At 43.3% G+C, this 14,320-nt stretch overlaps 1 protein-coding gene across 4 annotated transcripts in view; it reads right to left on the bottom strand.

Moving 5' to 3' along the window:
* LOC147108082 (proprotein convertase subtilisin/kexin type 4-like) overlaps positions 1 to 14,320 on the bottom strand; it is a 47,649-nt gene that overhangs the window by 14,716 nt on the left and 18,613 nt on the right. For 3 of the 4 annotated variants that reach the window (XM_086004544.1, XM_086004545.1, XM_086004547.1), the window contains 6 exons: positions 13,107 to 13,319; positions 10,542 to 10,642; positions 7,897 to 8,000; positions 5,915 to 6,032; positions 3,560 to 3,739; positions 887 to 1,011 (listed from right to left, as the gene is read on the bottom strand). In XM_086004544.1, coding sequence (XP_085860670.1) covers positions 887 to 1,011; positions 3,560 to 3,739; positions 5,915 to 6,032; positions 7,897 to 8,000; positions 10,542 to 10,642; positions 13,107 to 13,319 — 841 coding nt within the window. The remainder of the gene's footprint in view (positions 1 to 886; positions 1,012 to 3,559; positions 3,740 to 5,914; positions 6,033 to 7,896; positions 8,001 to 10,541; positions 10,643 to 13,106; positions 13,320 to 14,320) is intronic. The other variant, XM_086004546.1, reaches the window with a different exon arrangement.

Genomic DNA, 14,320 nt, shown 5'->3' with positions numbered 1-14,320 from the left:
GCATACTTGCCCTCCTCTGGTGAGTTCTGCAGCGCTATCCAGACCTTCGTGACTGTGGAGCTACCGAGTGATGCGACGAGGTAGTCATACTTCATCCCATCTGTGGTGATGTGTCGCAGCTGGAATCGGGACTCAGCTTGGAGGAACCAGGCTTCGGGCTGGTTTTCCCAAAACTCCGGCAGTTTCACAGAAACTGCGTTCGTGTCCGCCATTGCAGTGCTCTGAATACGTTCTGAGCGTCGGGGTCACCAATGTTGCGGCTGCCGCGGAACACGAATGGAGGCCGAACCGATCTGAGGAACACATGGCTTTTATTACATTCTCGAGAGATGGCTGCCTCAGCTCCTCTCTCTGCTAAACCCGAAAACCGACTGAGGGCGACACCCACGCTTTTGAGTACACACTGAGGGCGACGCCCGCTCCTTTGTCATGCCTCAAAGGCAGCATGCTTCTTAAAGGCAAGGTGCCCGATTTATTGTCCACGGACGGAAAAGTGGATTGCGCCCGTTTAGGTGGCGATCCGCCACAACCTGGTCATTTCTCTCATTGCTGTTTGTGGGACCTTGTGGTGCACTTTTACCTACAAACAAAAGTGTGACTACACTTCAAAGCACTTTGAGATATCCCAAGAACTTGAAAAATGCTGTATGAAAGAAAGTTCTGGCTTTCTATTTTGAAAATGTAGGTTTTCGATGCTTATGGAGCTGGCTTTCCCTTTTTACCCCAGGGTTTCAAACATGTGACTGGTGGGAATTCAAGGTGAAGAATGAAAGTCAGTGCCATCAGTAAACAGAACAAAACACATGCTTCCAGCTACATTGCAATGTACAAGAAAAGTGTATGAGGCACTAAATCAAATTGCAGCACTCTAGGTTTAAAAACATACCAGTGTTTCTGGAACTTCCTTTATTCTCGATCTGAATAGTCCAAACTCCTTTAGGGTCTTCATCCCAGCAGTGTGTGGTCATGAAGGTCCAGTCTCTATAGCCATGGGACGATGTGTCATATGGTCTAAAAAAAGGAACACAAAACAAAGACAGCTGGTGTTCACATTTGCCTGGGTAAACTATTTCCACAAATTAAAACCTCACATCTGACAAATAACTCAGAAGCCATTACAAATCTACTCATTTTGAACAGATGCAGGATAAGGACTGCATGAATCAGAGGTTACACAGACAGAGGATAAAATTGATTTTTCTTCTTATAAATTATTCCTCAAACTATTTTTTTTGCTTTATATAAACAATAATTTGCTTTTCCAGTAAGTCATGTCTAGAACTAAAGCACTTATTTCTAAATGCATTTCCAGTTAGGAGGCGAGTTTCACTGGAACATGGTCACTATATTAAAACCAGACAAGAATCTTACAATTGGTGTAATGGTTATAAATGTGTTAACGGCACAATACGTGCAATTCAAAATATGTCATTGGTGCTGCACAAAAAAAATCTATTCACTCATCACTTCATCAACGCCACTCTTAGGTTTTAGAATTCCAACAAAAAAGGGGTGGGAGTAGTTTATTTGTAGCACATCAGGTGTTACCAGTAAAGTCTTTATACATTTAATTGCTCTGCCACAAACCTCAGCTGGCAATGTTGTTAAGTGAAGATGCCGACAGAATTGACAGATTTTAAAAGTTTGTCATGAAAGGAGTCCAGAACATTTAATGTTTCTCTTTGGCTCCCAACCCCCACAGCTATGAATTTCATAGGATTACATAGGATATACAGCACAGAAACAGGCCATTCGGCCCAACCAGTCTATGCTGGCATTTATGCTCCTCTCGAGCCTCCTCCCATCTTTCCTCATCTAAATCTATCAGCATAACCCTCTATTCCCTTCTCACTCATGGGCTTGTCCAGCCTCCCCTTAAATGCATCTATACCGTTCGCTTCAACCACTCCCTGTGGTAGCGAGTTCCACATTCTCACCACTCTCTGGGTAAAGAAGTTTCTTCTGAATTCCCGATTGGATCTTTTTGTGACCATCTTATATTGATGGCCTCTAGTTATGCTCCTCCCCACAAGTGGAAACATTCTCTCTGTATCCACTCTATCAAAACCTTTCATAAATTTTATAGACCTCCATTAGGTCACCCCTCAGCCGTTTCCCCCCCCCCCCCCCAAAAGAAGAGACCCTTTCCGGATATGTATACCCTCGCATTTCTGGTATCATCCTTGTAAATCTTCTCTGCACCCTCTCCAGTGCCTCTACATCCTTTTTATAATATGGCGACCAGAACTGTGCACAGTACTCCAAGTGTGGTCTAACCAAGGTTCGATACAGGTTTAGCATAACCTCCCTACTTTTCAATTCTATCCCTCTAGAAATAAACCCTAGTGCTTGGTTTGCATTTTTAATGGCCTTGCTAACCTGTGATGCAACTTTTAGTGATTTGTGTATTTGTACTCCAAGATCCCTTTGTTCCTCTTCCCCACCTAGACTCGCACCCTCCAAGTGGTAAGTGACATCCCTATTCTTCCTACCGAAATGTAATACCCCACATTTGTCTGTGTTGAACTTCATTTGCCAATTATTTGCCCATTCTGCAAGTTTATTAATGTCCTCTTGTAATTTGTTGCAGTCCTCCTCAGTATCAACTATCTTCCCCAATTTGGTATCATCCGCAAATTTAGAAATTGTGTTTCTGATTCCAAAGTCTAATTAAACATTTATTTAATAAGCATAGAACAGCCCTTGATTTAAAATGAGCACTTTGGTGATTTGCCAAAGCAGGACGACAACAAACATAAAATAAAGTCTCACCCTAGTGATATTGTGGCATCACCGTTAGCAGTAATGGCACTTGGGAAAACAACATTGAGGTTACAATCTCATTGTCCTATAAAAATTGGAATTTAATAGTGAAGCATGCTCCCTTGATTATAGATGCAGTCCAAGTAGAACCTCTCACTAGTAATGGGGAAATATGGCAGGAGTGTGAAACACACACATCTTACTTGTTCTGAAAAGGACAAACAAATGATACAAGAGCAAGAATGCTTAGAACTCACAAATGGCAAGATATTCTACTTGCACTATTGGTCAAGTGCCACATAAAATATTTTAGGGAAATATCTTGTACGCTCACTACTCTCCTTCATTGTTCCTGTGCTTAATGCTTAAAACTTCAAATCAGATCCAAGCACAGTAATGGATGTGTTGGAAAAATCCCCTCCATTACTGAACTCGGGTGATGCAACAAGGCTTTAAAGTTTTGTTCTCAACTCAACTGGCATTCAGCTCCAAATAGATGCTCTGTAATCTTGAACGCACTTTCACTCAGGCTTTGAATCAGTGCTGCCCCAATCCCAAGCATAAAACCCTTCAAGCTTGCTCGTACAAGTCCTGTCACAGATACAATACAGAAGTACTATTTGTGCTGTGTAATGGATTAAAAAGGAGACACTTCTATGAAAGCTCCAAAGTTAACCAGTAATAGTCAGTTCCCCAGAGGGATTCGAGTGACTAGAGGCTACCTGTAAGTCACTGGATCATTTCTCCTCTTTTATCTATAGGCCAGCAAATAAACAAACCGCATTGACTTTCATACCTTACATCAACCAACTTGGAACACGTCCCACTAGGACTACTAAGAGAAATCCTCAGATCACCTCTTCGAGTGTAGCTCAACGACACTCTAACTTCCACATGCTCAAGAGACCGGATGTAATTTTTAGTTCCAGAACATGCATTGATATGTTTCTTGATCACAAGATTTTCAGAAATTACTCTGAAAGAACAAGTGGAATTTAAGCACAGCAGGTTCTAATAAATGGTTTTTTTTAAATTTAACTAATGTATACATTTTGCTCAATTTTGTCAGGAGAATATAATGGCACATCAGAGTTAACATTAATTACTATGACTAAAGTAGTTAACCATAATACATTAGAAGTGGGAGAGTACATTGGAGCACGAAGAGAGAGAGAGAGAGAGAGAGAGAGAGAGAGAGGCATGCACACGCACAAACTGATCTCAGCAAGAAACTAGACACCGAGTCACTCTTGCTTACTTCAGCTACCAATTTCTGACTGAGGCTTGGGATCAAATTTCCACTACCTCTCTTCAGGGATGATGTGGGAAGAAAACAACTTCAGATATAGTGAGAATCTTGCTATTGCTGCAAATAAATATAGATCTATTGAAAACCTACAATTGGATCAGGAGTACTTTTGGCTTGATGGCCTGTTAACTCTCAAGCTCAGTTGGCTTTGAGATACATGAATTAGAAAATATACAAAATAAAACAATTTTGCTTTTCCACAAAAAGCAAATAAAATACACTGGTGGAGTAAAGGATCATCAGAGCAACTATGACAAACGAATATGGCCAGAGAGCCCAGCTGCTTGGTAACCCTTTCAAACAAACTAATCCTGTGGTTGTGTGTTACTATTAGGAGTTATGTATTTCCACAAGTTTGAAAATATAAAGTAGCATAATTTTAGAAATTCAGTGTCCCTGAAACAGAGATTCAGTTTAATGTATGGGCACAGTTAGAAGCTAGTTTAAAGCTACACCAGAATGCTGCACAAGGTGTGGGTTATTTCATGTCTCGGACAACAGCAAGATTTCTAATGGAGTTGTGTATACATTATATAAAATAACAGATGACTGAGAATGCGTTACAATAAGCAACGTCAGTGAGAGAGTGCTACAAGGCTGCAATACTATTAAGAGGTTCAGAAGAGAAAGGTACTAGAGCGGTTTATACGGTCAACCAGATTGCACTGCAGCACTGTACCACTCTGCACATAATTATTCATATATTCTACTTTGCTATTTTAATTTGTTTCTTCTGTTAAAGGTTACTCATTGGAGTTTGAGAGAATGTAGCTTCAGTCACTCCAAAAGATCCAGAGGACATCTCATAACAAAAAGGACATGGCAAAGATATTTTTCCAGCACTTTACTAACAATTCAATCTCTTGCATATAGTCACAGGTTTATAGAACAAAACCTCCGAGACTGTGTTACAGCTTTAAACACACTCCCAGCCACCTACCTTTTCATATAATATACACAATCTTCAACCTTTTTCCATGAAGCAGATTAACTGGTCATTCATCCAATGGTTGTTTGTGAGACAATGATGCAGATCGACTTGTGTAACTACATAATATTCACTACAGTCCAAAAGTAATTCATTGTGTGAAATGCTTTGAAATATTTCAAAAGACTAAAGTACCACATAAATTCAAGTTATTTTCCTTTTATTTAAGATGTCATTCAAGCCTTGCTTATATACTTTTACCAATCTTGGGTGCCCATTGAGTTTTGCTGTTAGATATCCAATCTTCTATTACCAATATTGAATTTAGGCTTCTGGATTCACTGCATTCGAGAGAACTTCACAATGAAAATGTCCAGTTCTAACTTTACAATTATCAGAGAAATTATCACTTGGTGCATAACAGGAGTTCATGACCTACAATTACACAGAGTGGTGAGAATGTGGAAATCACTACCACAGGAAGTAGTTGAGGCAAACAGTAGAGATGCATTTAAGGGGAGGCTAGATAAGCATATGAGGAAGAAGGGAATAGAGGGTTAGGCTGATAGAGTTAGATGAGGATGAGGAAGGATGGCAGGAGGCTCGAGTAGAGCATAAACGCCGGCATGGACTGGTTGGGCTGAATGACCTGTTTGTGTGTTATATATTCGATGTACCGCATGGGATGTTCTATTGTGTGGGTTTTCTTTGATGCATGCCTACCAAGCTTACTATTAAGTAACAATTGTAGTTAGTTATGTACCATTTTGACCTTCATTAGTGTTACTTAGAAAGTTTCTGGGCAGGGAAAGGATCACTAACAAGAATAAAGTAAATCCTTGTAAGACATTCAGAGCCATCTGTAATCATATACACTATACAACAACAATTCCAATCTGCATTAACATGCTTACTGTGGGGATTTAATAATCTCTATGGAGCATTCCCTCTGTGGATGCACCGTCAACCATTTTGTTGCTAAATCCACCAGAAGTCCAGCATCTAGTAGTCCATACCCATAATGGTGGCTCACTGAAAATAATTAATCACAATTCAAATGATCAAGCATTGTTTCTTCAGGGTGTACCATTTGTGATTTCATGAGGTTCTAATGTGATCACTATCAGTGCAAAAACCAATCACATCCAGCCAGATAAAAAACTGATAACATACTTTATATAAATATCTTGTAATAATTTTAATGATACATGACTTATTGCATTAGAGTAATATTCTTCAATAGACCACGCTGCCTGTGACATAACAAAAGGCAAATCTAGGGTCATAACTCAGCAACAGATGCTTTTCCTGTCATTTTAGATCATCAAAAGAAAGAGTCAAATCCAATCTTTGTATTATCTTGAAATACAGGGTGGGTCCTTCACTGGTCACTCAGGTTCTAGGAGACTCGCTCTTTTTATCCCGATTCAAGGTCTGATCGTGGGCACTCCATTCAAATAGCTTCATGTCTGAAATTTCAAACTTGACTCAACCCCAAATAAGTTTGTGGACCCTTTCTTGAAGGAAGGCCACCAATCTCAGGATTTTATGCACATGGACATTTGATATTCTGATGGATATTGCTTTTCAGGCATAAACATCCGTAGAAAATACAAAAAAAAAGAGCTTTATGGCATTGCTTTAACTTAGAGATCTAAATAAAATGCCTTTCCTTAAATTAAATCTTAACACTACATACAGGGGGCGATTTTCGGCAGCGCGTTCAGGTGCTAAAGAACCTCAGAAGCAGCCAAGGTGGATTCTTGAGCTGAAACACCGGTTTAACCCGCGTTTAGCGCAAGACACCATCTTGGTAAAGGAGTTGAAGCCTGCATTAGAAACGGCCGCCCGAGGCTCATTAAGGAGCTGATTGCCACTTAAAATGTCGGCTAGTGCTCATTAAAGAGGCTGCACGGCATTTTAGTGGCTACCACTTGTCCCAATGCCGTCTCCTAACAGCGACCTGCTGTTTGGGAGTAAACAAGGTGTTGATGTGGGTTTCAAGCGCTACTTAAAGGGATACTCACCATTTCATGTTGACTTGCTGCTGGAGCTAAGAGAACTACTGAAACACATTGGAAGACTTTCTGGGACACTTAGTCAAGACTTCACTAACACTCTAGCAACATTTATTCTGGAAATTCTCTGAGGACTTCACCTAAAGAGTAAGTGCGGTGCTACTCCATCTTATAGGAGCCAAGAGAAAGGGAGCGCTTGGTCATTAGCATCTTGCTAAGGGTCCCCCTTGGTCTGGAAGAGGAATGGGAGGAGGACATGAGGCCAGGCATAACAGCACCAGCTGCTGCAGGAGAGGGGGCCAGGAGGGCGAGGTGGCATCCTTCCCCCCCACCCATGCAGGTACAAGATGTCCCTCCTCCTCTGGACCTCCTCCACCAGGATCTCCAGTACCACATAAGAGGACCTCTGCTCCCCCTCCCTCAGTCCCCGAGCCACCTTGCAACGTGCCACCGTGCGCCGACTAGAGCACTCCACGCCTTCAGTGGCAGTGGGTACAAGGATCCCACATATACTGCTCCATGAAAATTGCTTCTAATCAACACTTGAGTGCTAAACCTGCAACTGTGTGGTTTTGCACCTCCAGGCAAGTTCAAATTATGGTAATCAGCAATTAGGACCTAAAGTGTGTGCTAAAACCAGACTTTCAAACCGGTGTGTCTTATTAGCACTGCACCCATTTAGCACCGGTTTTCACCTTTTGGCCAAAATAACCACCACAATGTTTTAAAACGTATTTGCTTTAAAAAAAAGTCTTCTGGCTGGTATTAAAATTAAAAGCATTTTTAAAAGCCATTATTTGGAAAAAGAGGACGACTTATCCAAGACATTGCCAGTTTAGTAAGGATACATGCCGCTTAAACAAGTTAGTCTTCCTTACCTTTGCGACCCACTCCATTTTTGGTCCAGTCTTCTGCTTTCAAACGCAGGGGTTTAGATGCTCTTACTACAAGATGCTGCATATCACGCCACGTCAGTGTAGGACTACAAACACAAACCATACATTGACTTTTTTTTTGCAAATTAAAACATTTTAGTGACAACTTGCATTTATTTAGCTCATTTAACATAGAAAGATGTTCCAAGTGCTTCATAGAGGCATAATCAGACAAAAATGAATGCCAAAGGAAATATTAGATGACAAAGCTTGGTCAAAGAGATTAAAGGACGACCTTAAAAAGGGAGGTTGAGAGGCAGAGGAGTATACAGAAGGAATTCTATCGCATGGGGCCTAGGCAGGGCGAAGGGACAGGGACGCACAAGAGGCCAGAGTTCTGGGAGGGGTGTAGCACTGGAGAAGGTTACAGTTTTGGGGGGGGGGGGGGCGATTAAGGGATTTAAGTGCAAGAAAATAAGAATGTTAAATTGAAGACCAGGAGCTAATGTGGTCAGCAAGGCCAGGAGTGGTAGGTGAATAACAGTTGGTACAGGATAGGACACAGGCAAGAGAGTTTTGTATGAGCTGAAGTCAAGAGTGCGGAGAATGTGAGACCAGCTAGGAAAGCACTGGAATATTCAAGTCTGGAGGTGACAAAAACTTGGAGGAGAGTTTCAGCAGATGGGCTGAGGCAGGCGACGTTAGAGATGGAGGTAGTCTGTCTTTACAATGGAGAAGATATGGGTCGGAAGCTCAGCTTGGGGTTGGGTAATCTGGTTCAACCAGGGACAGTGACCAGAAATGGGAAGGAATCAGGTAAGGTATAGAGTTTGTGGCATGGGCCGAAGACAATGGCTTCAGTCTCCGCAATGGAGGACACTGCAGCTTGTCCAAAACTAGATGTCTGGCAAGTTGCTTTGACACCGAGGCAGCGAAAAGGTTGGGAGAGGTGGTGGAGAGGTAGAGCTGGGTGCCGTCAGCGTATACGTGGAAACTGACCACATGTCTTTGGATGATGTCATTAAGGGGATTCCAGAGGCAATAGTCCAGGGCTAGGAAGGGAAGTCATGGCTGGGTATACTACGGCTATGATTGCATAAGCAAGAGTGGAACCAAACAAGGGCAACCCCATCAAGCTGGACTGTAGAGGAGAGGTGTTGGAGGAGGATCGTGCAGTCAACCATGTCAAAAGCTGCATAGTAGTCAATGAGGGAAAATGCATCACCATCACAGTTAGTGTTTATAACTTTGATTAGGGACATTAGAGTGTTGTAATAGGGACGGAAACCGATAGGAAAGATTGTAACAGAGTTGTGGGAAATAACAACACGTTCAAAAGGAGGGGAAAGGGAGGTTGGTGATGCAGCATTCGTTTGCAAGGAAGAGGGATCCAGGGTGGTGGGTTTTTTTTTTTGGAGGGGGCGTTTTGAGAGGGACAGTATCCGAGGAGAAGGAATTATTTACAATTTCAGCGAGCGTGGAGGCCAGAAAAAGGGAAGTTGGGTGGTCAGCAGTGCAGTGGGATCAAGAAAGCAGGAGGTGGACAAGGTGAGCTCGTAGAGGGCATGAGGGAAAATAGGAGAGAAACTAGAAAAGGATGAGAAGGTTACAGGATCAGGGATAGAGTGGTCAGCAGAAAACAGAAGCAGTAGAACAGATTGTCTTAATAGTGACAGAAGTACATGAGCTCCTCACACCTTGTTGGAGGCAAGGGAGGAGGGGTAGGGGTTATAAAGAGAGAGACAGTTGGTAATGAATAATAGAAGCCATGAGTTATTGTTGCTCTCCAGGATGATCCTGGAGTAGTGGGATTGTTTTGGCACAGGAGAGTGAAGCCCGATACTATCTGATGTAGTCCAGCCCCTATTACATTTTTACTTATATTTTTTTTCCACCCTTTTGTTTTGGGTCTTCCCTTCGCCGCCCCCACACACCTCCCCCACCTTTCCTCCTTTTTTTTCCCCCCCCTCTCTCCCACATGGCAGCTGTCTCATCCTGCCAGTACACTTCACACCGAATCTGAGCCGTCTTTTGTCTCCGCTGTCCTATTACCATCACGTCTGGTTTTGAATACCTCTTTACTTCTTTTGTTCTATCGCATGCCTGTCTTCGATCTATTTTATTTCCTTTCCAGTTTTGAAAAAAAGGGTTTCGACCCGAAAAACTGACTAATTTCTCTCCACGGATGTTGCCGGACCTGCTGAGTTTTTCCAGCATTTTCTGTTATTTCGGATTTCCAGCATCTGCAGTATTTTGCTACAGCTCTGGTGACGGATGGCTAAACCAGTTTTCTGCCAGAGATACTCAAATAAGGAACGACCAGAATTATTGTAAACCATCTAAAATTAACTGGATCAATTTCCTACACATGCATCTGGAAATCAGGAGCTACCATAAAGACAGATATTTTAAAAGATTGTAGCTTTTGCTCCAAATTTCAAATCAATAAATTGTTGACAATGTAAGTATACCAAGTGCATTACTAATGTGCCAATTACTGCATCTTGCTTGGGCACAGCAACTGGGGCATTAGAATTACTTAAACCCATTCATATGTAAAGATACTGTCAATTAGCATCCTGAAAAATTTGTCAATGTCTTTATACACCCAGGAACATTTTTATTGCACTCAAGTAAAAAATAATTACTTTGCCTCCAGGGCAAGAGCTATGATCCCCGCAGCAAGTGGTGCAGATGCTGATGTTCCTGTGTGCTTCTCTGTACATCGTAAACGAAGGTCTGTCGTTACCTGGGAAGGGGGGGGGGGGGGGGGGAGGAGAAGAGAGAGGGGGGGGGGGGGGAAGAAAAGATTACAGACAGTGACTTAACCAATATATCCCAAGACATTAAGCTGACCTTTTCAAAAGTCCTCTTGCAGTTTAGAGACAGCACATTTCTGCCTTACCCAAATTAGGACTACACATTTGAACGGTCAGAAATGTGGTTATAAATCCTACTGTATCATTTTTAAGGGATGCCTCCCTAGGAAATACTAGAACTTGAAGCACTTTAAACTTAAAAATGCTCAGGCCAACATCCCCAGCATCGAAGCTTTGACCACGCTCAATCAGCTCCGATGGACAGGTCACATTGTACGCATGCCCGATACGAGACTCCCAAAACAAGCGCTCTACTTGGAGCTCCGGCACGGCAAGAGAGCACCAGGTGGGCAGAGGAAACGCTTCAAGGACACCCTCAAAGCCTCCTTGAAAAAAAGTGTAACATCCCCACTGACACCTGGGAATCCCTAACCCAAGACCGCACAAAGTGAAGGAGAAGCATAAGAACATAAGTAGGAGCAGAAGTAGGCCATACGGCCCCGCTCCGCCATTCAATAGGATCATGGCTGATCCAAATCTAGACTCACGTCCACTTCCCTGCCCTCTCCCCATAACCCCCAATTCCCTTATCTGCTAGGAAACTGTCTATCTCCGTTTTAAATGTATTTACTGTTGCAGCTACCACAGCTCTCTGGGGTAGCAAATTCCATAGATTTACTACCCTCTGAGTGAAGAAGTTCCTCCTCGTCTCAGTTTTGAAAGGGCAGCCCCTTATTCAAAGATTATGCCCCCTAGTTCTAGTCTCACCCATCAGTGGAAACATCCTCACCGCATCCACCCGATCAAGCCCCCTCACAATCTTATATGTTTCGATAAGATCGCCTCTCATTCTTCTGAACTCCAATGAGTAGAGGCCCAACCTACTCAACCTTTCCTCATAAGTCAACCCCCTCATCTCCGGAATCAACCGAGTGAACCTTCTCTGAACCGCCTCGAGAGCAAGTATATCTTTTCTTAAATATGGAAACCAAAACTGCACGCAGTATTCCAGGTGTGGCCTCCGGGAAGGCGCTGAACACCTCGAGTCTCTTCGCCAGGAGCAAGCAGAAGCCAAGCGCAGGCAGTGCACGTCAACCCAAGCACCCCACCCACCCGCCCCTTCAACCACTGTCTGACCCACCTGTGACAGAGACTGTAGGTCCCGCATTGGACTCATCAGTCACCTGAGAACTCATTTTTAATGTGGAAGCAAGTCATCCTCGGTTCCAAGGGACTGCCTAAGAAGACAACGACTTAAAAATCTATAGAATATTATATTCCACCTCTAATTTATCCATCTCCAGAAGGTGGGTTTTTCACCTCAGGGTCATCAATAAATAGGGAATGAAAACTGGACAGGAGTCATCCTTTACAACAGCCAACACATGCTTCTGTGCAAGTGCGTGGAAGGACACAGTCAGCTCTGCACTTCATACTGATGGATGTGGAACAGTTCTTCCAATAATTCAGGGCATCCTAATTTCGGACCAAGGAAAATAAATAGCGACAAAAATTTCTGCCGAAACAACCAGATGTCAAGCCATGGAGAAAAAAAAACACTTCGCAAATCACCATGCCCGAGGGCCAAATATAATGAAGGTAATTTTAATCTCCACAACAGGCAGGAGGATATTAAAATTTCAACATTCTGAAACCCGACCCCAACCCGCCGTTAACACGCCAATTTCTGGTTTTAATGGCGGTGGATGACGAACCCGCTCTCGAGAGGTGGGTCAGTTATTATTTAAATATGTTAATATGAGGCTGCGCGCCTGAGATTTTCGCAGCCGTCTAGTTTTAACTGCTGCAGGCCGAGTTTCCCAGGGATCAGGAAACCCGGCAGTTGAAGGGAAGCGAGAAAGGGCGGATCCAGCAGTTAAATGCCTTTTCAGGACTGCTTGTGGAGGGGCACGGGTGCTTCCCCCACTCCAGCTCCCCAATCTAACCTGCTTCCCTCCCCAGCAATCACTTCAACCGCCCCTTGAAGGTAGTCTTCAACTACCCCCCGCCACCACCGCCAACACAAACAAACCCTCCATCTCCTGCCTGGCCCACGATGTCTCTCCTCCCACCCCCCACCCAACCCCAGCGAAGTCGTCAAGCCCCCTGCCCCAACCCAGACAATCACCACCCCCTCACCCAGACGTCTACCTCCCTCCCTCCCTCCTCCCCGGCTGCGGCCTTCCCTCTCTCCAGATAGCCAGTCTCTCAAATCTGGCTGCCTGCCTGCCTTTCTGGAAACACAGAAAAAATTCAAATGGAGGTCCTGCCGTTAAATTCGGCAGGATCTCTGCATTATTCACATTCCCCCGCCGCTACGACCACCCCCCCCAAACAAGTAATCTAATATAACCAATGATTTTGTATTTGTGCACACAGAAAAAGCTTTCTTACAATCTGTTTTTCTCTTCTGGTTCCGCTGCTGTAAGTGGTGGTTAGCGTTGAAGAGCAGGCCTCACTGTACCAAGGTACATTCCCTAGTTGAGTTGTGCTGCCCACAGACAGTGTGTAGATACTGTTGGTATAACCATCGCAGTTACAGTTATCATACTGGAAGCCTCCATTACCAGATGCCCAGACAAAGATGGAACCCAGACCACCTCGACCCTAAAGAATGAATAAGTAGAAACAAGTCAAAAGGTGATCAGTTCATTTGTCCATTTAATACAATTGTGGGAGACTCCAAATGCTTTAGCCAAGGCTAAAATTAACACTCTCAGTGCAGGTTATTGATCTTGAAGCAGTTTTAGGGCAAAGACTGCATAAAAAAGATGCTACACATAGCACTGTGGCTATTCTAATGAAGATAGCATGCGATTGTTAAAATCACCTTCTTCCCAAGCCACAATTACAATGCAGTTTTGAAACTGGTTTCTGAATCTAATTTTTCCCCTTCCCACTGTCCATCACAGAACTGCTCTGTAGTATTAACAGGACTTTCTTGAACTAGCAAGACATTCTTCCAAATGCTCAGATCCAGAGATGGAATCCAGATACAGGAATAGACAGGTGAAACATTTATAAAATTCTAAGAGGGCTTGACAGGATAGATGCCGAGGGGCTGAATACCCTGGCTGGAGAGTCTAGAACTAGGGGTCACCGTCTCAGGATAAGAGGTCGGCTATTTAGGACGGAGGAGAAATTTCTTCACTCTGAGGATTGTGAATCGTTGGAATTTTCTAGAGGGCTGTGGATGCTCGGTCGATGAGCGTTATCAAGACTGAAATTGACAGATTATTGGGCACCAAGGGAAACGGGGAGAGGGTAACAAAGTGGAGTTAATGTAGAAGTTCAGCCATGATCTTATTGAATGGCGGAGCAGGCCCAAGGGGCCATATGGCCTACTCCTGCTCCTATTTCTTATGTGGCAGTCCTCTCTTGTTCTTGTATCTTATGCTGAACTGTTGGCTCGAGGCAACCATTGTGTAAAATGTTCCAATTCAGTGGCATGATGAATAAGAGTGGAATTTATTTTACAAAAATGTCAGTAATAGACAGAACTCCCCACTCAGGAGATATTCTACACAAAATTGTTTCCAACTAGCAATTCTAAAATCACAGAGATTACAGAAAGACACCAATGTACAGTATTGTAGATAGCTCCTGCT

Source organism: Somniosus microcephalus, chromosome 13 (genome assembly GCF_052327205.1).
Source record: "Somniosus microcephalus isolate GS21.2 chromosome 13, FLI_Smic_1.0, whole genome shotgun sequence".
NCBI lineage: Eukaryota > Metazoa > Chordata > Chondrichthyes > Squaliformes > Somniosidae > Somniosus > Somniosus microcephalus.
The sequence above is the reverse complement of the archived record's forward strand: the minus strand, read 5'-3'. Positions and strand labels throughout refer to the sequence as shown.